At 43.3% G+C, this 18,931-nt stretch overlaps 1 protein-coding gene across 4 annotated transcripts in view; it reads right to left on the bottom strand.

Annotated features, from left to right (window-relative positions):
* Positions 1–18,931, bottom strand: part of Slc9a4 (solute carrier family 9 (sodium/hydrogen exchanger), member 4) — a 50,746-nt gene that overhangs the window by 27,360 nt on the left and 4,455 nt on the right. For 3 of the 4 annotated variants that reach the window (XR_003946407.1, XM_006495626.4, NM_177084.3), the window contains exons 3-4: positions 2,343–2,602; positions 302–519 (exon numbers count right to left, since the gene is read on the bottom strand). Coding sequence is in view for 3 of the 4 variants with exons in the window: in XM_006495626.4 (XP_006495689.1) it covers positions 302–519; positions 2,343–2,602 (478 nt within the window). In the remaining variant the exon portion in view is untranslated. The remainder of the gene's footprint in view (positions 1–301; positions 520–2,342; positions 2,603–18,931) is intronic. The other variant, XM_006495625.3, reaches the window with a different exon arrangement.

The raw sequence follows: 18,931 nt of genomic DNA, 5'->3' as shown, positions 1-18,931 counted from the left end.
GAGTTAACAACATCTGAGAGGCTATAAACTGGCAAGGAAGTAGAGCGGCCGATATATTTACTGAGTTATATTTAAATGTGTAGATGTGAAAGCATTTCCTTTCAACAAAACACAAAACACTCCCTGCTCCATCCTTGCCTCTGAGGACAACTTCCACTGGTGACTTTGAGCTGGCAGAGGAAGCCAACAGCAAGTGTCTGTACTCCCCTATGCAGGAAAAACAGTTAGCATTAACTCCCCCCTTGTGGTCCAACTGAGGGGAAGCCAGGCAGCACTGTGTTGGGGCCCTGGTGTCTCTTACTGATTGCTCTCCAGATCTGGCAGAAGAGCAGAGTGAAGCAGATGAAAGCCCAGTTCCACTCATGGTTCTTCCCAATGGTGGACACGCCCATGAAGATGAAGATCAGGGTCTCACTCACGCTGCTCAGCATCTTCATGAAGTACTTGATGGTCGTGTATGATGTCTGGGACACGTTCTCTTCCACGTACTTTTTCATGGTCACTGCGCAAGCTGTGATGCTACAAAGGGGGCAGAGGCTTAGAGAGATGCAGCATTTGCCACACCCAAGGCTGCCTGCCGACAGCAAGGCTGTGTATAGAAGCCTATCTCGGACTAGAGTCCATGTCTTATCATTCCCTTCTTAGTCTTCGGGCCACAGACTGCTGCCTTCCTCTTTAACCAGGTGTATGAAAAAGCAAGTGCAGGTGTGACATGGTTTTCATAACACACACACACACATCACACTCATAAACACACACATACCACCTCACACAGCACATACTGCACACACACTGTACACATCACATATATGCCACACACATATAGCACACACATATACAAACACATACTATACACATCTATCACATTCACACACAGTCACACATACACCATACACACATCACACAATACAGTCACACATACTCACACACTCACACTGTACCACACACACACATGCGCATACTGGCAGGTCTTTCAGTAATGTGCCTGGACCTCTCTCCCCTTACTAAGAGCTTTTTCAGCCCCAACTCTAACTAGAAAATACTTGACTCTGCCTTAAATCCAAGTACATCTACTTCAGTGTGCTGTATAGCACACTCAGCACACTCTTTTTAATTAAAAAAAAAAAAAGAAAAAAGAAAGAAAAAAGGAACATTTCTGCCTCTATGTCCTGAGTACTGTCATTATGTGCACACTCCTTCCAGCTCCCAGACAGTATTTCTTACATAAGTGTTATTCAAATATTTCCAGTTTTTCCTTTTCCTCACCCATTTACAAAGTAAAGAAAGCCTCTTTCTGTGTCCATGAAGTTGTGGTCATTTTTAGGTGAGAAAAAATAAATAAATAATGCTACCTAAAGTCCATACTACTATATTTAATAGACATAGGGATTTCTATACAATTTCTGTATGATTAAACCTTTCTGCCCAGATAGTTGGATATCTGGACAATGTCTGGAAGAAAACAAAACCAGATCTAAGGAGTCAACTGAGAGGCTTCAGTTTAGGAGGACATGAGGTTGAACACCTAAGCAGATGTCTTCACTGGGACAAAGTACTGGGTGTTCATGCTTACCGACTTAGCTTTACTCCCTCCTGCTGGGTGTAGGGTGGGTGTGGGGGGTGTGGGGTAGGGGGTGTAGGGTGTATGGTGTGTGGTATGGGTGTGGGGTGTGTGGTATGTGGGCTGAGTATGTGGTGTGTGGTGTGGGTGTGTGATGTGTGGGATGGGTGTGGGATATGTGGTGTGGGATGGGGGTGTGAGGTGTGGGGTCTCAGTGTGGGGTCACTGTGGGTGTGATGGGGCTCGTGGCAAATAATGACAGGCAGAGCCCAGAGTGGAAGTTCCTTGTGGCCCGCTTTCTTTCTACTTTACAACTTTATTATTATTATTATTATTATTATTATTATTATTATTACTATTACTAAGACAAACTCTCCCTGGAGGCCCTGAAACTCCCTATATAGATCAGGGCCTTGAACTCACCTGACTGCCTACTGAGTGCTGGGATTAAAAGCATGCACCCTATGCCTGGCTCTCAACTTTATTTTTCCAGGAAGAGAAGAAACTACTCAGATGGACTTCAAGCCTGAAGTGTTCCCAGCTCTGCTTCGTACCAGCTTTTCCTGAACATTTTAAATTGGCATCCTGATCGCCAGACGTTCTTCAGGCAAATGTCGGAGAGAACATTTGTTTGGCAAAGGACCAGGTTCAGCTTTCAGAAAGTTAAGAAATTCTAAACCTTCCAGTGCCTCGGGGGACTAACATCAGGCTTTTCCCAGATACCCAAGCCAGCTAGCATCCACACATTCCCACGTGACTCCATCCGTAAGGTTGTACTCACGCCAGGATTCCTGAGAGATAAAGCGTCTCGGCTGCTAAGTAAGACAGATAGCTGAACATGAAGACGATGAGGGGCTCAATCGCAGAGATGTTCTGAGTGAAACGTGTGATAAATGCGGAAATGAATCCAAATATGATGCCGAAAAATACTCCCCCGCACCCCACGATGACGAATCTGGCACACCCAGCCAAAATGTCCACCGCTTCTATGTCCTCAAATTTGTGCATCTTAGTGAAGGCAATTAGTATGTTGTATAAGACCTGGAGAAGTACAAATGAGAGAAACATGAAGTGGAAAGTAGCAATATGTTACACATGGATTCTTGACTTCACATTCAATTAGAGTACACGAGTCAACGGCACAGAGATTAACACAGCTACCCAAGTTTTAGACGCACAACATGTTCAGATTCAGTGAAGAAAGGGGAAGTGCTGGGTTTCATAATTGAGCGCATGACAAATGTTTAAGGAGGTGGGGATGTGAATTACCTCAATTTGCTTATTACATACTGTACACATATTGTATGATTATTTCACCCCGTTCACAAGAGCAACTCTTCCACCAACGGGAAGTGCTTATAACAAGTGAGCACTTCCTGTGAGCCATTCTCTGTGCCATGTCTCTGCTTTGAACCTTTTCTAGGACTCTGCAATGCCTTCCACCTTTTTCTTTAAAGAGTGCACACTGTTAATCTCCCTCAGTAGAGAGCGCAGAAGGCACACTAGAGGGGAACTCTCTCTGGGTCCCTCTTGTACGCGCCTGGACTGGCCAGCAGTAATGACGCTGCAACAGGATCCTTCCGTACACGTTTATTGGGAGAGCTTGATTGCGGAGGCGAAGAGACCCCAAGCCCAGAACTGGTGCTGCTTATATAGGCCTAGGAGAGGCGTGTCTCACACCCGGATTGGTTATGCACTATATCTCATTTGCACGTTCCTCATCTGATTGGTTACTCTCTCTCAGTACCTCACAGAACCTCATTATCATACCCGGGCCAGGCAGTGTCTTGGCAAAAAGCTTTACTGCATATGTACACATTGGTTGTTTGTCCAAACTTATGCGTGGTGGCCAGCAGTAGCCAGCGCCACTCTGCAACGGCACATGTGGCTTCCCACACGTCCCCCTGGGAGGAGTCAGACATTTGGAAGGAGTACTTCCAGCGAAGCCTGAAGGAGCCATGTGCCCTGAAAACTATTCCTCAGCAGCCTTGTGGCTTAGGCCTGCAGAGGAGCCTTCTGCAAAGAGCCCCACAGGGGACAGTGCTTGGATCTAAATCAAGCAGTTCCTTCTCTTCCTTCCCTGTGTCTTCTACTCTGACAACCGACCTTCTGCCCACGCTGGAGCTCAGAATCTTGCAGCACGGAGGTTTTTAGCAAGTCTGCTCAGGCTTGCCTTTCAGAAAGGGATATTTAGTTTGTGCAGCCCCTCTTGGCCAGATCCAGCATAGCTGAGTCAGCCAACTTCTCTGCTAATCGCTGGTCTATCCACATTTTCCTCAGTACATCAGAACCCATGCAGGTTTTTACACACTGCTCGGCTTCTCTGGGCCTGGACTTCCTGCTTGCTGCTACTTTGACATTCTTCCTTATATAGACACTCGGGGAAACTAAGCCTTCACACATGCTAGGCATGCAATCTACTACTGAGAGTTTGTCTAGTATATCTCTAGCCCGTTTATATTATATTATATTATATTATATTATATTATATTATATTATATTATATTATATTATATTATATTTTATGATAGGATCTTAGTAAGCTGCCCAGTTGGGCCTAGAAACTCTATAGTCAAAGTAGGCTGTGATGGTTAATCTTAGTCTTCAACACTGTGGGACTTGGAATCACCATGGAAACTAATACCTAGGTGTGTCTGTGAGGGAGTCTCTATATTGGGTTAACTGAGGTGACTTAGCTGTGAGTCCAGGACTGCATAAGAAAGGGAAAGGGCCTTGGCGCCAGCATGCATCTCTCTTAGTAGGTGAGCATTAATGGTTTGTTGCTAATGTCATAAGCAGTAGCCAGAAAGTTTGGCAAGATATAGAAGCATTGAGAAATTGTAGCAAACTTTTCTTCCTTTACCCAAAGAGAATTTTTAACTCATTTGGAGGAGAAAAATGTTGGAGATAATGGTGGAAGAGGAAATACTGTGCAAATTTGCTGGAGGGGATGCACACACATTTGTATGGGCACATATACACGTGTCTTAGTCAGGGTTTCTATTCCTGCACAAACATCATGACCAAGAAACAAGTTGGGGAGGAAAGGGTTTATTCGGCTTACACTTCCATACTGCTATTCATCACCAAGGAAGTCAGGACTGGAACTCAAGCAGGTCAGGAAGCAGGAGCTGATGCAGAGGCCATGGAGGGATGTTCTTTACTGGCTTGCCTCACCTGGCTTGCTCAGCCTGCTCTCTTATAGAACCCAAGACTACCAGCCCAGAGATGGTCCCACCCACAAGGGGCCTTTCCCCCTTGATCACTAATTGAGAAAATGTCTTACAGTTGGATCTCATGGAGGCATTTCCTCAACTGAAGCTTCTTTCTCTATGATAACTCCAGCTGTGTCAAGTTGACACAAAACTAGCCAGTACAACACGGATGAATATAGCAAGTTTCTGAGATGGGAAAGTTACTTTTAAAGTAGGAGATTTGCTTAAGAACTTTTAAGCCAGATTTGCACGTGTGTGTGTGTGTGTGTGTGTGTGTGTGTTTATACTAAAATCTAGAAATGTTGAGAAAAGAGAGTGCAGCAGATGACCTCCCTGTGAGCTCACGCTCCTTCCCACAGAGACCACCACCAACACTACAAACATGTCTTTCTTGTTCCTGCTTGTTCCATCTGTGTGATGCAGATCCCCAGTGTCTGTGGCACTCAGAGTCCCTCAGATCTCAGGCTGCAGAGAGGGAAACCCCCCAGCCACGCATACTCAATCTCCACCAGTTGTTCTCCAGTGAGGACAGAGGTGGAGTGGCACTGAGGGCTGCCCCTTCCACGAAGAAGCAAATACTCCTCTGATTGCTGCCCTCGGTCTGACGCTCCCCAGGGGCTAGGCAAACTCTGAAAAAGGCTCCAGCCAGTTTCCCTTCTGCTTTCTCTGTTTCTTCATGGTTACTCTGTATCTGTCGCTGAGTGCTATCCCTGCTCCCTGGCTTCTGACATGGGAGCCTCCCTAGTAAACTCTCTACACACCTGATACCTTCTGTGTTCTTGATCTGTGGGTGAGCTAAACAATATCTATGGATGGATGGATGCACCCACCATACGTAATATATTTATAAAATTTATCAACTATACAAAGTTTATTAAGAAGTTTGGAGAAGAGCTTTGAAGAACCTTTGAAAGTTGTTTGTGATTCATGCTTTCTGAGTAAATCCAAAAACAAAAACAAACAGAAAACCTGTGTGACTATATTCTGTACCCATGAATTCACTTAGCCTTGTACAGCTTTCTTCCTGACCATGGGGCAATCCACATGTGGGTTTTCAGAACTTTGGATATTGCCCATTTGAGCTGGATTCAAAAAGAGGTGAAATAGGACCAGAGGATGGCCCCACAAGTCCATAAGAAGTAGGTCTGAATGAAGTAAAGTGAGTGTTTATTTGACTCTCAAATCCGGAGGAAATCCTCGGAGCTTGATTAAAGCTCAAAGATTTGCATGTTGTGGCCACAAACACAAAATCTTTTACACAGCTTTCCAGACTACCAGTGGCTACATAGTCACCTGGGCCGATATGGCCCCTGGATCCCAGTGGTGGCGAGTGTAGGAAGATGTCCTGGCACTTTCAAAAGCTAAGTGGTCACATAGCTAAGAGACTGCACTTATGCACACTCTGTCCTACTCCATGAAAAATCTTTCCCTTTCAAAATAGCAGTCTCTGGCTGTCTTTATAATGGCAAAGGATGATTGTCTCTGGACTTGTTTCAAATGTATATATCTGTCCTGTGTGGACAAAGAAGTTAAATATCAGGAATATCCGCAACACATGAGGAATAAGATTCATTTGCCCCTCTTGACTCATTCTCACAAGGAAAGGGCCATGTTACTCTTGACAAAGCCTCCCAGCCTTCCATGACTACAACCAAGGCCACCATGAACGTGTATAAACCCATTCACATAACCCCCACCCCCCGCAAACCCTCACATGAAGACTAAAAACCTCAGCTGACACACTGAGGCTCTAAAGTGGAGAGCCGGTTCCAAATGCAAACATGTCTTCCTGTCTTGTTGTTGTTGTTTGTTTGTCTTTTGTTTTTTGTTTTTTGTTTTTTTTTTTTTTTTTTTTTCTGAGACAGGGTTTCTCTGTATAGCCCTGGCTATCCTGGAACTCACTTAGTAGACCAGGCTGGCCTCGGACTCAGAAATCTGTCTGCCTCTGCCTCCCAAGTGCTGGGATTAAAGGCGTGCAGCCCCCACGCCCAGCATGTCTTTCCGTCTTAACGATTGATTTCTACACGATACACCGCTGAAATGGGTGGATTCTGGGCCATGCTACATCCCCATAAAACAGCCAATTTAATGAATATACAAAGACCACGAATTGATAGTGTGAGCTCCTTAGCACTAACCATCTCAGTGTTTAGTTTACAGGAAGTGGCACCTATGCTGTGACCTTGGTGAGTTCCCCAAAGAGTGTCCCATTCTAGTAGGGCTAGGGATTCTTAAGCATCTTCAGAAGCCACCATGCCACCTGGTGACTGCACAGTCTTAGTGATCGTAGCTTCTTGTGTTTCTCTATAGTCTAATAAGCAGAAGTTTTGAGAATGGTCCTCTTTGGGTTTATCATCATCTTTTGGGGGAAAGTGTTTGATACCTAACCTTTGGCATGATGCGAGCTGCAAGTTTTCCATCTAAGTCTGATATAAGACTGAAAAAATAGCTCAGTGGTCATGATCATATGTTGCTCTTGCAGAGGGCTAGGTTCAGATCCCAGCACCTCATAGTGGCTCACATTCATCTGCGGTTCTAGTTCAAAGCAATTTGTGAACACCATGCATGTATGTGGTGCAAGGATATTATGCAGGCAAATATACATACACATAAAATACAAATTATTTTTTTAAAAAAATAAAAACACCGAGAGCTAAATAGTTACTGATTCCTCCTACATTGTCACGAGTATTGGTCAAAAATGAGTGGTGAAATCTGCCAAATTAACTACATTTGTTAATAAAATTATGAGTTTTATTCGGGAGATGAATTGAATTCACAACTATATTTCTCTGTGGTCATAATATTTGTGCTTCTTATATATTGCTAAATTTTATTTTATAATATTTTACTAATAACTTCTTGGCCAGTAGTCATGAAGGATATTGGTCTGCAGGTGTCTTTCTTTAATATATCTTTGCCTGGTTTTGCTGTTGGGACAAAGTTGGCTTCATATTGAGGTGGGAAATTAGTCCTTTCTCCATTATATCAGAAAGAGTTTATAAGGAGTAGACATTCTTTCTCCCTTTAGGTATAGACAAGGTATAATTTTAAAATAAGTTATTAATTATTACCACCCTTATTATTATTGTCTTACTACTGCTTCCTTTGGCTTGATTCTTCTTGTTACAGGGGAGCATTACATCATTGGTTCTGATCTTTCAATTTTTTTTTTGGTTTTTTGTTTTTGTTTTTGTTTTTGTTTTTTTGAGACAGGGTTTCTCTGTTGTAGCCCTGGCTGTCCTGGAACTCACTTTGTAGACCAGGCTGGCCTTGAACTCAGAAATCTGCCTGCCTCTCCCTCCCAAGTGCTGAGATTAAAGGTGTGCGCCACCACCGCCCCACTCTTTCAATTCTTTAATAAAGAGGTTTGAAAGCTATAAATGTTCCTTAAAGTACACATCACATAAACTATGAATATTGTGTTTTTACTATTTTGTCAAAATGTTACCTAATTTCCCTCATAGTTTCTTTCTGGGGGTACAAAGTTTGAAGAAATGTACTGTCTAATTTCTAATTATTGGAATTTTTATTTTTGTTTTATTTTTACTCTGGTGAGAGTGGGCACAGGAAGTACTCTGGAAGGTCTGAAAGTTTCTAAATTTAGGGAGGTTTTTTATTATGGTTGAGTACAGTGGTCATTTTCCATAAGTATGTGCTTAAAATAGTTTGATTTGAGGTGGTCAGACGTGGTGCTCCTAAAGAACGACTCGGCCAAGGTGGATGTTGGTAGAGTTCAGACCCTCCATGTCTTGCATGTATTTTTCTGGCTTCTCCTATCACTTCCCAAGTCTGAGTTAATAGAATCTCCTACACTGCTTGAAGACTAGTTATTACCTACTTGTGGACACTATCAGTAAATACATATGCATGTATGAGTTTGTGGTATCCATTTTTTTTCCCTGAGGCAGGGTTTTTCTGTATAGCCCTGGGGCTGTCCTGGAACTCACTTTGTAGACCAGGCTGGCCTCGAACTCAGAAATCCACCTGCCTCTGCCTCCCAAGTGCTGGGACTAAAGGCATGCGCCACCATATCCAGCTATGAGTTTGGGGTATCCTTATGAAGTAACTTTTTCATCATAATGATACACTCTTCTTTACCTGTGCAATGCTTCTATCACTATAGCTAGTTGATCTGGTGTTTGTGTAACTGTATCAGCATTCTTATTCCAGTTGCCTACATTTTTCATGACTCAGTGTTAGGAAAGCTGATCAGAACAAGAAAAAAAAATATCTATTCCAATAGAGTCTAAATGAATGGCCAAATATGTTCCTTGGGGAGTTCTGGAGTGACAGTCATCAGTACTGTTTACCCTGAGTTTTTCCCTTTAATAAACACATTTTAGGACTGCACTTGTGACCTTGTTGATGTTGGTCATCATAGAAGAATTTGTTTCCAAGGTGGGTCTCTTGCTTCCTGATATGAGACTACCCTCCTCCCTATAGCACAGTAACCAGGAGTAGTCAATATAGTAGACACTGTATGGTTTCCTGAGGAGCTACTTTACAATCAAAAGGCACAGGACCTTCAGTAACTACCATGAAGAGACAATCCCACTGCCCTGAAAGGTGCAGACATGCAGCCTCGTAGCAGAGAACATGGAATCTATTAATCCCCTGGGATTGTAATCCCTTAGCATTTGCTCATAACCTAAGAGAACTTGGGGTCAAGCTAGCAAACTGACAAGGTGTCAGAGGCTATATTGTGGAAGAGGGAAAACTGGGTGGTAGTTCACTTGAAGATCAGCCAATGAGTCCTTTAAGGAACTCCTCTCCATTTTAAAGGAAAGAATGGAATTCTGAACTCCTGAGCCAACTTGGAGTAAATGCTTAAAAATACTTTTACTGACTAGTATCATCATCAGCTCACCATACAGAGTCACTTAAAGCCTGCACTATGTCTTCAACTATAAAAGCAAACATCAACAGTGGCTGGTCAATGTAAGTTCACTGGAGACTGGGTCTGTGGTTTGCTTTTCTGAAAATGTCATAGTTGACATTCTTGGAAGGAACAGTGTCTGAAAAGAAAACTGCTCAGTGGTGGTTTTACATGGACAGATAGATGACTGGATATGAGGACGTACATGGGAAGATGGATGGATGGATGGATGGATGGATGGATGGATGGATGGACATATGGACAGATGGGTGGATGAATGATGGGGACACAGAACCCCTGGCATGACCTGAAGACAAGTGAACTGCATCATTAAGATAAGAGTGTTGGGGGATGAAGATATGGCTCATGGTTTAAGAGTACAAACTACCATTGCAGAAGACCTGAGTTCCATTCACAGAAACCAGGCCAGATGCTAACAGCCACCAGTTACCATTCCAGGTTTGGGGGGGTATGATGGCTTCTTCTGGCTCTTGTAGGCACTTGCATTCACAAGTATATTTCTACATATGGTCACATAATTTAAATTTTTTTCTGAAATTCAAAGGATAGTCTATGAATTGGGTGGGTGGGGGGAGCAATATATCAAAATCCCCTGTATAGGAATCCCCATTTATACTTGCTGGTTTTGTGTGTCAACTTGACAAAAGCTGGAGGTATCACAGAGAAAGTAGGTTCAGTTGAGGAAATGCCTCCATGAGATCCAGCTGTGGGACATTTTCTCAATTAGTGATCAAGGGGGGAGGGCCCAGCCCATTGTGTCCTGGGTTCTGTGAGAAAGCAAGCTAAGTAAGCTGAGCAAGCCAGGGGAAGCAATCCAGTAAGCAGCACCACTCCATGGCCTCTGCATAAGCTCCTCTCTCCAAGTTCCTACCCTATGTGAGTTCCAGTCCTGACTTCCTTTGGTGGTGAACAGCAATGTGGAAGTGTAAGCTGAATACACAATTTCCTCCCCAACTTGCTTTTGGTCATGATGTTTTGTGCAGGAATACAAACCCTGACTAAGACACCACATACATAAAGCTTCCCTTTGAGATGTTGGCTGGGCCAGTCCGCGAGACCCCACAAACAGTATAGGCATTGCTACTGCCCTTGGTTCCCTCCTAGAACCTAAAGGTTAGATGCTATTGTTGAAGACAATATACTCCAGACACAGGACTTGGAAGACTCAAGCAGGAACTGATCTGGAAGCCTCCTCCTTAAGGACTCTCTCATAGTATCTGAAGCTGCTATGTAAGCTGCCAAGATAGAAAGGCAGTCATAGTCCTACCCATGTGTAAACTCTGTGAGTCACAATAATGACTTGCATGGCAAGATATTCACAGGAATAAGATAGAAGTACTTATACCTTAAGGAAACCAGCAGCTGCCTAATTGAATGTAAGTCATGCTTGATTCAAAAGAAATCTATGCATAGACTACATATACTACATATACTGTAGTATGCATATACTACAAACCAACTACCTGTAACTGGTAAAGCCATAGACCCTAGAGGGCAACTTACTACTGCTACTTTTACTTTCCTAAACTAAAATCACTTCTAACAGCAGTCTAAATTCCCACCCTTATACAGATAAGTACAGCTTTCAACCCTCATCAAAAAAAACTTTCTTCTGCAGCAGATGCAATGACCATTATAGAGATCCAACACTAGTGAAAATGAACAGAACAGCTGACTATGAAATACTCAACTTCACCTGATACTTCCACAGCACAGCCCCAATACGAGAGACTTAGAGAACACCACAAAAGAAGACAAACTCTAAGAGCTATAGGACTGATCTGCTGAGAGATAGTGTCTTCTATACCTCTCAGGGAAGCTGCACCCATGAAATCTCAACAACATGGCTGCTTAAACAAGACTATCACTATGGCACTTGTTGACATATTGTATATTGACCTGGATGGAGGAGCTCTCACAAGGTTCCTCCACTAGATTAAAAGCTATAGACAATTCATGGCTGGAGACAGAAAGGGAGGAAAGAGAGAGAGAGAGAGAGAGAGAGAGAGAGAGAGAGAGAGAGAGAGAGAGAGAGAGAGAGAGGTTTTCCCTAGGGATAAGACCCTTGAAGGATTATTCCAAGAGATCAGTCCTGCACACGAATACATATAAATAACACTAAATGCACTCAACAGGTTGCATACATATATGTACACTTATACATGTACAAATACATGCAATACATATACACATACATGTACATCATATACATAATACATATGCGCATACCTATACTACATATACACATACACATATACATATAATATATATATATACACATACATATACATGTACATCATATACATCTACATCTGTATAACAAAATTTATTGAGGAAGACATAGCAGCAGTGGAGAGGCAGAGTCAAAGGCTTTCTTCCCCTTAAATATGGTCTAATGTTAGACTACAAGGTTGTACAACAAGTTCTACTAAGTGATGGCCATTTGCATAATTGCCACAGAAGCCATAAGGAAGGAAAGTACTTGTCCATCAGCAATTACTACTCCCATGATCCACCTCACGAGGCTTGTCACATGACACTGCGCATATTATTTCATGTTGCAACCCAGCACGCCCTACTGAGAACACTGACACAAGTGTTGGCAGAGAGTGGTCTGGCAAATAACCACAGGACTAGGAAGTCCTCCTGGCTATATCTGGCATGCGAGGGTGTCCTCCCTGGGCAGGAATTTCCATGAAAATATTATATAACCTTCTAGGGGACTTTTGTGGCTGGGATGGGTTCTAAGAAAGCACAGAATAGGCGTGCACATAGTTGTAGATTGTAAGTTGATTATAGCTTAGTAAGAACTTTGAAGGCTCATGGTGTGGGGGCTCAAGGCACCATATAGAATTATTTGCTTTCACATTCAAAGGCAGTTAGGATAATTGGCATGGACAGCAGATCCTTAGTGGTATGGACAGAATTGTTTCTGAGTGGTTTTTCACCCTGGCTCTCATTATTCCCTAAAGAGTTAAAGGGCCATCGCTCTCTTCCTTAGTATTTCTCCTCCTCTGAATCCATTTCTACAGATGCTCCACTCCACATCCCAACAGAGAAAGGGCAGCTTGGTTACTAGCTGGATGTTATTCCTTTCTTTCTACCCTTAGGGCAAAAGTGAGTGCCCATCACCCCAAGGGGCTCATAAGTGTCTTCTGTTTAAAGAAATACCAGTGAGTAAAATTCACATCTCAGCTATTCCCTTGCTTCAAGCAGTGACAGATTCTCCAAGTGAGTATTTGTAGTCAAATCTGGGAAACTGTCATGAAATCATGATTGAAGGCCCTATCTTAGAATATGTTTTTCTAGCATGCCACTGAGGGGCTGGCCCTTGCTAAGGTTCAAATCTTTCAGGTTGCTTATTGGTGAGCCTGTAACTCAGACAACAGATGTATTGGAGGCAATCTGCTACCCAGTTGTGGAGGACATGAGGATTAGAGGTGTCTCCCCCAAGTTAGCAAAACTCTGAAACACACTCCTGGGGACTTCAAAGCACTCCTGTCTTCCCTTGCTCGTACTAGCTCGAGCAGCCTTTCCAGCCTGTTTCATGTCTCACTGTCAGAGGGCAAGCTTACCAGATAAATCTCCAATTATTTTGCTGCCTGCACATTTGTAAAGACTGGGTCTCTTTAGGTAGGTCTGACCCCTCCCTTGCCTCCAGTGGTCTGGAAGTGATCTTGGAAGGACTTGGGCCTTGGGCGCATCACAGACTCCTGAACTGACCAACCAACCACTGATCTGGTTTCCTAAGATTATACCTTTATGTCTATTCCCTGTAGTCACCAAGAAGGTGACATTTCTTGTATGAATCTTCCTCTGGGTTATAGGGATGAAGGAATAGTTATCCATCACCTACCATGTGCCGGATATTGACAAACCCAATTTTGTGACCTTACAGCTCTCAGATTGGGTAAGTCCATCCCATCTCATATATAAGGAAGTTATTTTGAGATCTTTGCTCACAGACTGTGAGTTTTTGGTCTATATGCCCTCATACACCAATCCTCATACTGTTTCTTGCAAGAACTGTTGAAACACATCTCCATAAACTCACCACAAGCTGGAAAGATCGTGGCTAAAGTGCACAGAATTCAGTTCATCTAGCCCTTACCCCAACTCAGCATCCTGGAACACTGTAGAACACTGATAATTCCCTCTCAAGAACAGGGTGCTGACTGAGGAGGTGGCTCCATGGTACAGCTCAATACTCAGAAACATGACCATAGCATACTGCATCAGCCCCTGGAGGCCCACATCTGGTGTCTTTTTGCCCATGGTAATATTAAAGGGATGAATTCTTAGGGAATCTTTGCTTGCTCGGAGCTAGATGATGGTACTGTGGTGTAGACGCCAACAGAATCAGCTGGAATAGAAATCAAGAAGGCTACCAGGAAGCCCTTCAGAAAAGTAAGGAATATGAGACAGATGAGGAAAAAGAGAGGCAATGAAGTTTAGATGGAGGGTGGGAAACTTAGGATGTGGTCTAGAAACAAAATTGGATATGCAAACAGGATGCCATCACAGAGTGAAAGAGAAGCCAAGAGTTTCTACCACAAACTTCCACTGGTTCCCTTAGCTGAAGGAAATGGCTGGCTGATCCAAGCAAGCAAGGAGAGGGCCACTCTGACTTCCGGATATTACACTACACAAAACTAGATTATATTCAATTAATACAGACTTGATATCACTGGGAGTTTGTCTTCATTTCATAAATGACAACGAAGAAATGTGTATACACATAGGTCTACTAAGTCACCCTAGTGCTTACCTTAAGAAAGAATGGCCAGAATAGGCTAAGGAGCCTCAACAGTTGGACCTATGGGCAGCCTAGCACAAACTACTGTATACTATTATTTCATAAGGCAAGACAGGATTCCTCACTCCATGATATTCCGTGAGGCAGGAGTGGGAAATTTTGATAAAGCACTCATCAGTGAGATTGACTCAAACCAATGCTTAACTCAACTCCTTCCACCATAGCATCCCTATGGGATGGTAAACTTGCAGCAAAATGCCACAGAGGTGTGCCTTTAAAAGGGAGGTGGGAACCAGGGGAAAGGGCGGAGGAAGGAGAGAGGGTCAGTGTGGGAGAAGCAACATGATGAAGTGGTCCAAAGAAAGCAGAGGAAGGCTGCTCAGGTCCCAGACTCAGTACTGTCCTCTGGCACTTTAGCCTTCCACACTTGGCAGTGTAAGAGATGGGGAGGAGAGGTGGGGTAGATAGAAATATAATTACCAGTTGATTATCGAGCAAGCTGATGTATGACAATTAAGAGATTGACAGAGATAGAAAAACACTACTCTACAGCCAATCAAGTGAGTCCATATTTATACTAAGCTGCCAGTCATGGTGATACAGAGTGCTCATGAGCTGATGTGAAAGCTGCAGACAGGAGCTACTCAGCACCCTTTCCAGTTCAGGAAGTTACTGTACAGAAAGCCGATTATGGATTCTCCATGGACCCTGTGAGCTTAAGATTGTCTTTATTCCAATTCTACAGTAAAAAGAGACATGAGTGAACAGCCTTGCCTAAAGCCTTGTGTGGCAATCACTAAGTCAGCCATTTCAATACAAGGGAAAGAACAGCTGTGTCACTGACCTTGACAAGTTTTTCACTCCCTTGCAGCTTAGAGTTGAGATTTCAATTGGCAGAAAGAAAATGGAAAGTGGATTGAAGGCACAGAGCTGAGCACAGAGCTGAGCAGTGAGCTGGGCAGATAGCTGGGTACAGAGCTGAGCAGAGAGCTGGGCACAGAGCTGGACACAGAGCTGGATACAGAGTTGGACACAGAGCTGGGCACAGAGCTGAGCAGTGAGCTGGGCAGATAGCTGGGTACAGAGCTGAGCAGAGAGCTGGGCACAGAGCTGGACACAGAGCTGAATACAGAGCTGGACACAGAGCTGGGCACAGAGCTGAGCATAGAGCTGAGCACAGAGCTTGACACAGAGGTGAGCACAGAGCTGAGCACCCAGGTCTGCTCTGTAACCTAGGGCGTTCTAACCTCTCACTCCTGATTCTCTTCATTTTTGAATGGACAGTATTTTTTTTTTCATGCTTCATAATAAGCTCCATGGATTTAATAAAGTAGCAAGTGCAAAGCTGGCCACAATGGGTCATGGAACTAGTAATCTTGCCTCTGCTTCTTGGATCTTAACCATGACACTCCACTGGAGACCTTGGGGTAATTGTCTTTAGCAACATTAGAAATATATTTTATTTTTTTAAAATAAAAGTTGTAGCTAGATATTCAAGTCACACATGATTATATCTTAGTGTGCACATCCTGATAAAATGATGCTTGTAGAATAACTAAATAATAAGAACCCCCCCCCCCCCGCCAAGAAATCTACCTTCGTAGTAAATCTCCACAAATCTCCAGTGACATTTTTAGTGAGTGCACACTGCAGTCCTGGGTGTGCACACCTATTGTGATTCTGTTCTGTTTGTCAGATGTGAAAGGTGTGTGTCCTAGTTAGCAACGCTATAACCTGAAAACTCAGCAAAAGGAAGGACTAAGAGGGAAACCACAAGCTGAAATGCAGACATGGTTGATTCTTGGTGAATCAGATTCATGAATAAATCCAATTGTTCTGGAAGTAAAATCTGTACTGACATCACATGAAGCCCTAGACCACAGGCCACCTCTGGGTGACTCAGACTGCTGGGTTACTGTGACTGTTGCCCTTGGGGAGGCCTTTTGCTCAATGAAAGGGTGAGCTCAAAGCCATCAGCTCAAAATACCATTGGACGACAGAAAGTACCAGTTGCTTTCAGCCGCTTTCTAAATCTGGCCCTGGGCTTCTCTGGTTTCACTTAGAGACCCAGCGGTGCTCCAGCACACACTTAATACACACTGTGCTGTGGGAGACCAAAGATGACCATGTGGGCAATTTCACCAGAGCCAATACAACGGCAGCGTTGCCTGGCAGAGGTCACAACAGCAGACACTACAGACGCTCAGAAATTATAATCTTATTTTAAAGTGATCATTCTTTAGAAACATCGATATGGAAGCAATTTAGCCTTTAGAAAGTCAAGCAAATGTCACTGGTGATGGAATCACCACCAGAAACCACAATATGGGGTTGGCTCTGGACAAGACAGCTAAAGAAATCTCGGGGTGAGATCTGACTCTCTCTCTCTCTCTCTCTCTCTCTCTCTCTCTCTCTCTCTCTCTCTCTCCCCGCAGCAGGCAAGAACTTGCTTTGGTAATAAATACAGATGATTTCTCAGCGAGAATTTCTGCATACCACATGATTGTGCTCCTGATAAAGAGGCCGTGCGTTCCAGGTAAATTAAAGAAGTCAACCCTGTCTGTAGAAGCAGAAGCTGATAAAGTCTTTCTGGCAGCTGAGGTCAACAAGTTCAATGTCATGTGTTACCTTGGCATTTGGAAAAAAATCAAAAGTGCCCAGCCTAGCTGAAAATTCCCCCTTATTTCTGCCGTTCCTTTAACAAACCCAGACAGATAGCTCTCCTGGGCAAGTATGCCAGGTGGTGCGCCAGAATATCTGTGCTAATTTGTAAATTCTCCACACAGTTCACACACATCTTTTCTGAGGACCAGAGTGACCCCAGCCTTCTGCCTGCTCTCTTTAGCTTCCTAACCTTCTCCCTTCGATCTCTGAGCCTTCTGTCTGCCCCTTCAACGTCTGCTAGTGTGTTCTTTTCCTAGGGCAGTCTACATGGTGGTTTGGGGTGTTCTTTGATGTCCCAATCCCCTGGGTTATGTTTCTGCATTCTGAAGACCTGCTGTTGGAGCTGTCTGTACCATTGCAGTGGTTTGGATGAGAATGGCCCCCCATAGAGTCATGTGTTTGAAGACTTGATCTCCAGTTGGTGGACAAGTTTAGTAAGGATTAACAGGTATGGCCTTGATGGAGGAAGTATGTCACTCGGGATGGACTTTAGGGTCTCAAAAATTTGTGCCATTCCCAGAAGGTTCTCTGTCTCCTACTTGAGAAAAAAGATGTGAGCTCTCATCTTCCTTTGCTCTGCCTTCACTTTAACCCTGTGAAACCACAAACCCAACCAACACTTCACTATATGACAGCAATAGAAGCGAAACTATGACACAAGTATCATGTCTTTGCCCACCTCCCCAACTCTAGAGTGATAACTTCTCATTCACCAATAGGGAAAACAGGAAGTGATTAAAACAGCCGCATGTATCAAGTTTTAAATCTATACATTTCTTAACCTGGACATTTCTTTACTAGTTAAAATATTATTTTAAAGTAATCCCAGATGCAAAAACAGAGCCAGGAAGAAATAAAAAGCACATTTATTGCAACATTATTCGTAAAATTAACAACAATGAAAAAAAAAAAACAAACAGAAACTACTTAAATAACCATCCATAGAGGGAATTGTGAAATAAATTGTGTTACTTATTCTGCAACAGCTGAGGAGACATGGAAAGACCCTGAAGGAGCTACAGCTAAGCAACACATGTAGTATGATCCCACGGTGTTTATTAGAACTATATGCACCAGCAGCTATGCAGCTATGAAGCTATGGAGCTATGCATCTGCAGCTATGCAGGCATGTATGTGCATGCTATGAGGCCTGGAAGGGAAAAGGCAAACAAGTTAAAGCGGAAGCTTCCTGTTTCTACCTCGTAACTTGATATTATTCAACTCTTCTACACTGAAATGTATTTCAGTGTTGCCTATGTGCAGGAATCCAAGTTTTAAAAGCGAAATGTCATCAAAGTATGTGTAAATGCCATACTGGCCAACAGCTTCTGGGACCAACAGCTGGTAAACACTGTCATTTTAAGTGAAATTGATCAATGAACTTAGCTTGATCTGAATATTCCAGAAACCCGGATGTGGGCTATGTCTTGTTCTTTCTAGCCTGTTCATCCCCCTTGGGTTCTCTAGAGAATTCCTAAGCAGGGCGCCCCCACCCCCATTCATGTTTTCTGTAGGACATACGACTGACTGAGCACCACTTAATTCCTTTGTCATGTCTCACTGACCAGAGGGATTTTGTTTAGCTTCATATAGAACTTCATGGTGTGTGTGTGTGTGTGTGTGTGTGTGTGCACGTATACATTTATAAGAAACAAAAGCACTGCTTTGGCCAACCCAGAATGATTATAAACAATAGCTTCTCCATCCTAAATATAAAAATATTCTTGAATTGGAACATAAAGTGAATTATGTATTTTCTACTCCTTTTCCCTCCTTAAAGCAACTAATGAATAGTTAGATACACATGGTGGATCCTGCAGAATGTTACCAGAATT

Source organism: Mus musculus, chromosome 1 (assembly GCF_000001635.26).
Source record: "Mus musculus strain C57BL/6J chromosome 1, GRCm38.p6 C57BL/6J".
NCBI lineage: Eukaryota > Metazoa > Chordata > Mammalia > Rodentia > Muridae > Mus > Mus musculus.
This window is presented reverse-complemented; position numbering and strand designations above follow the sequence as displayed.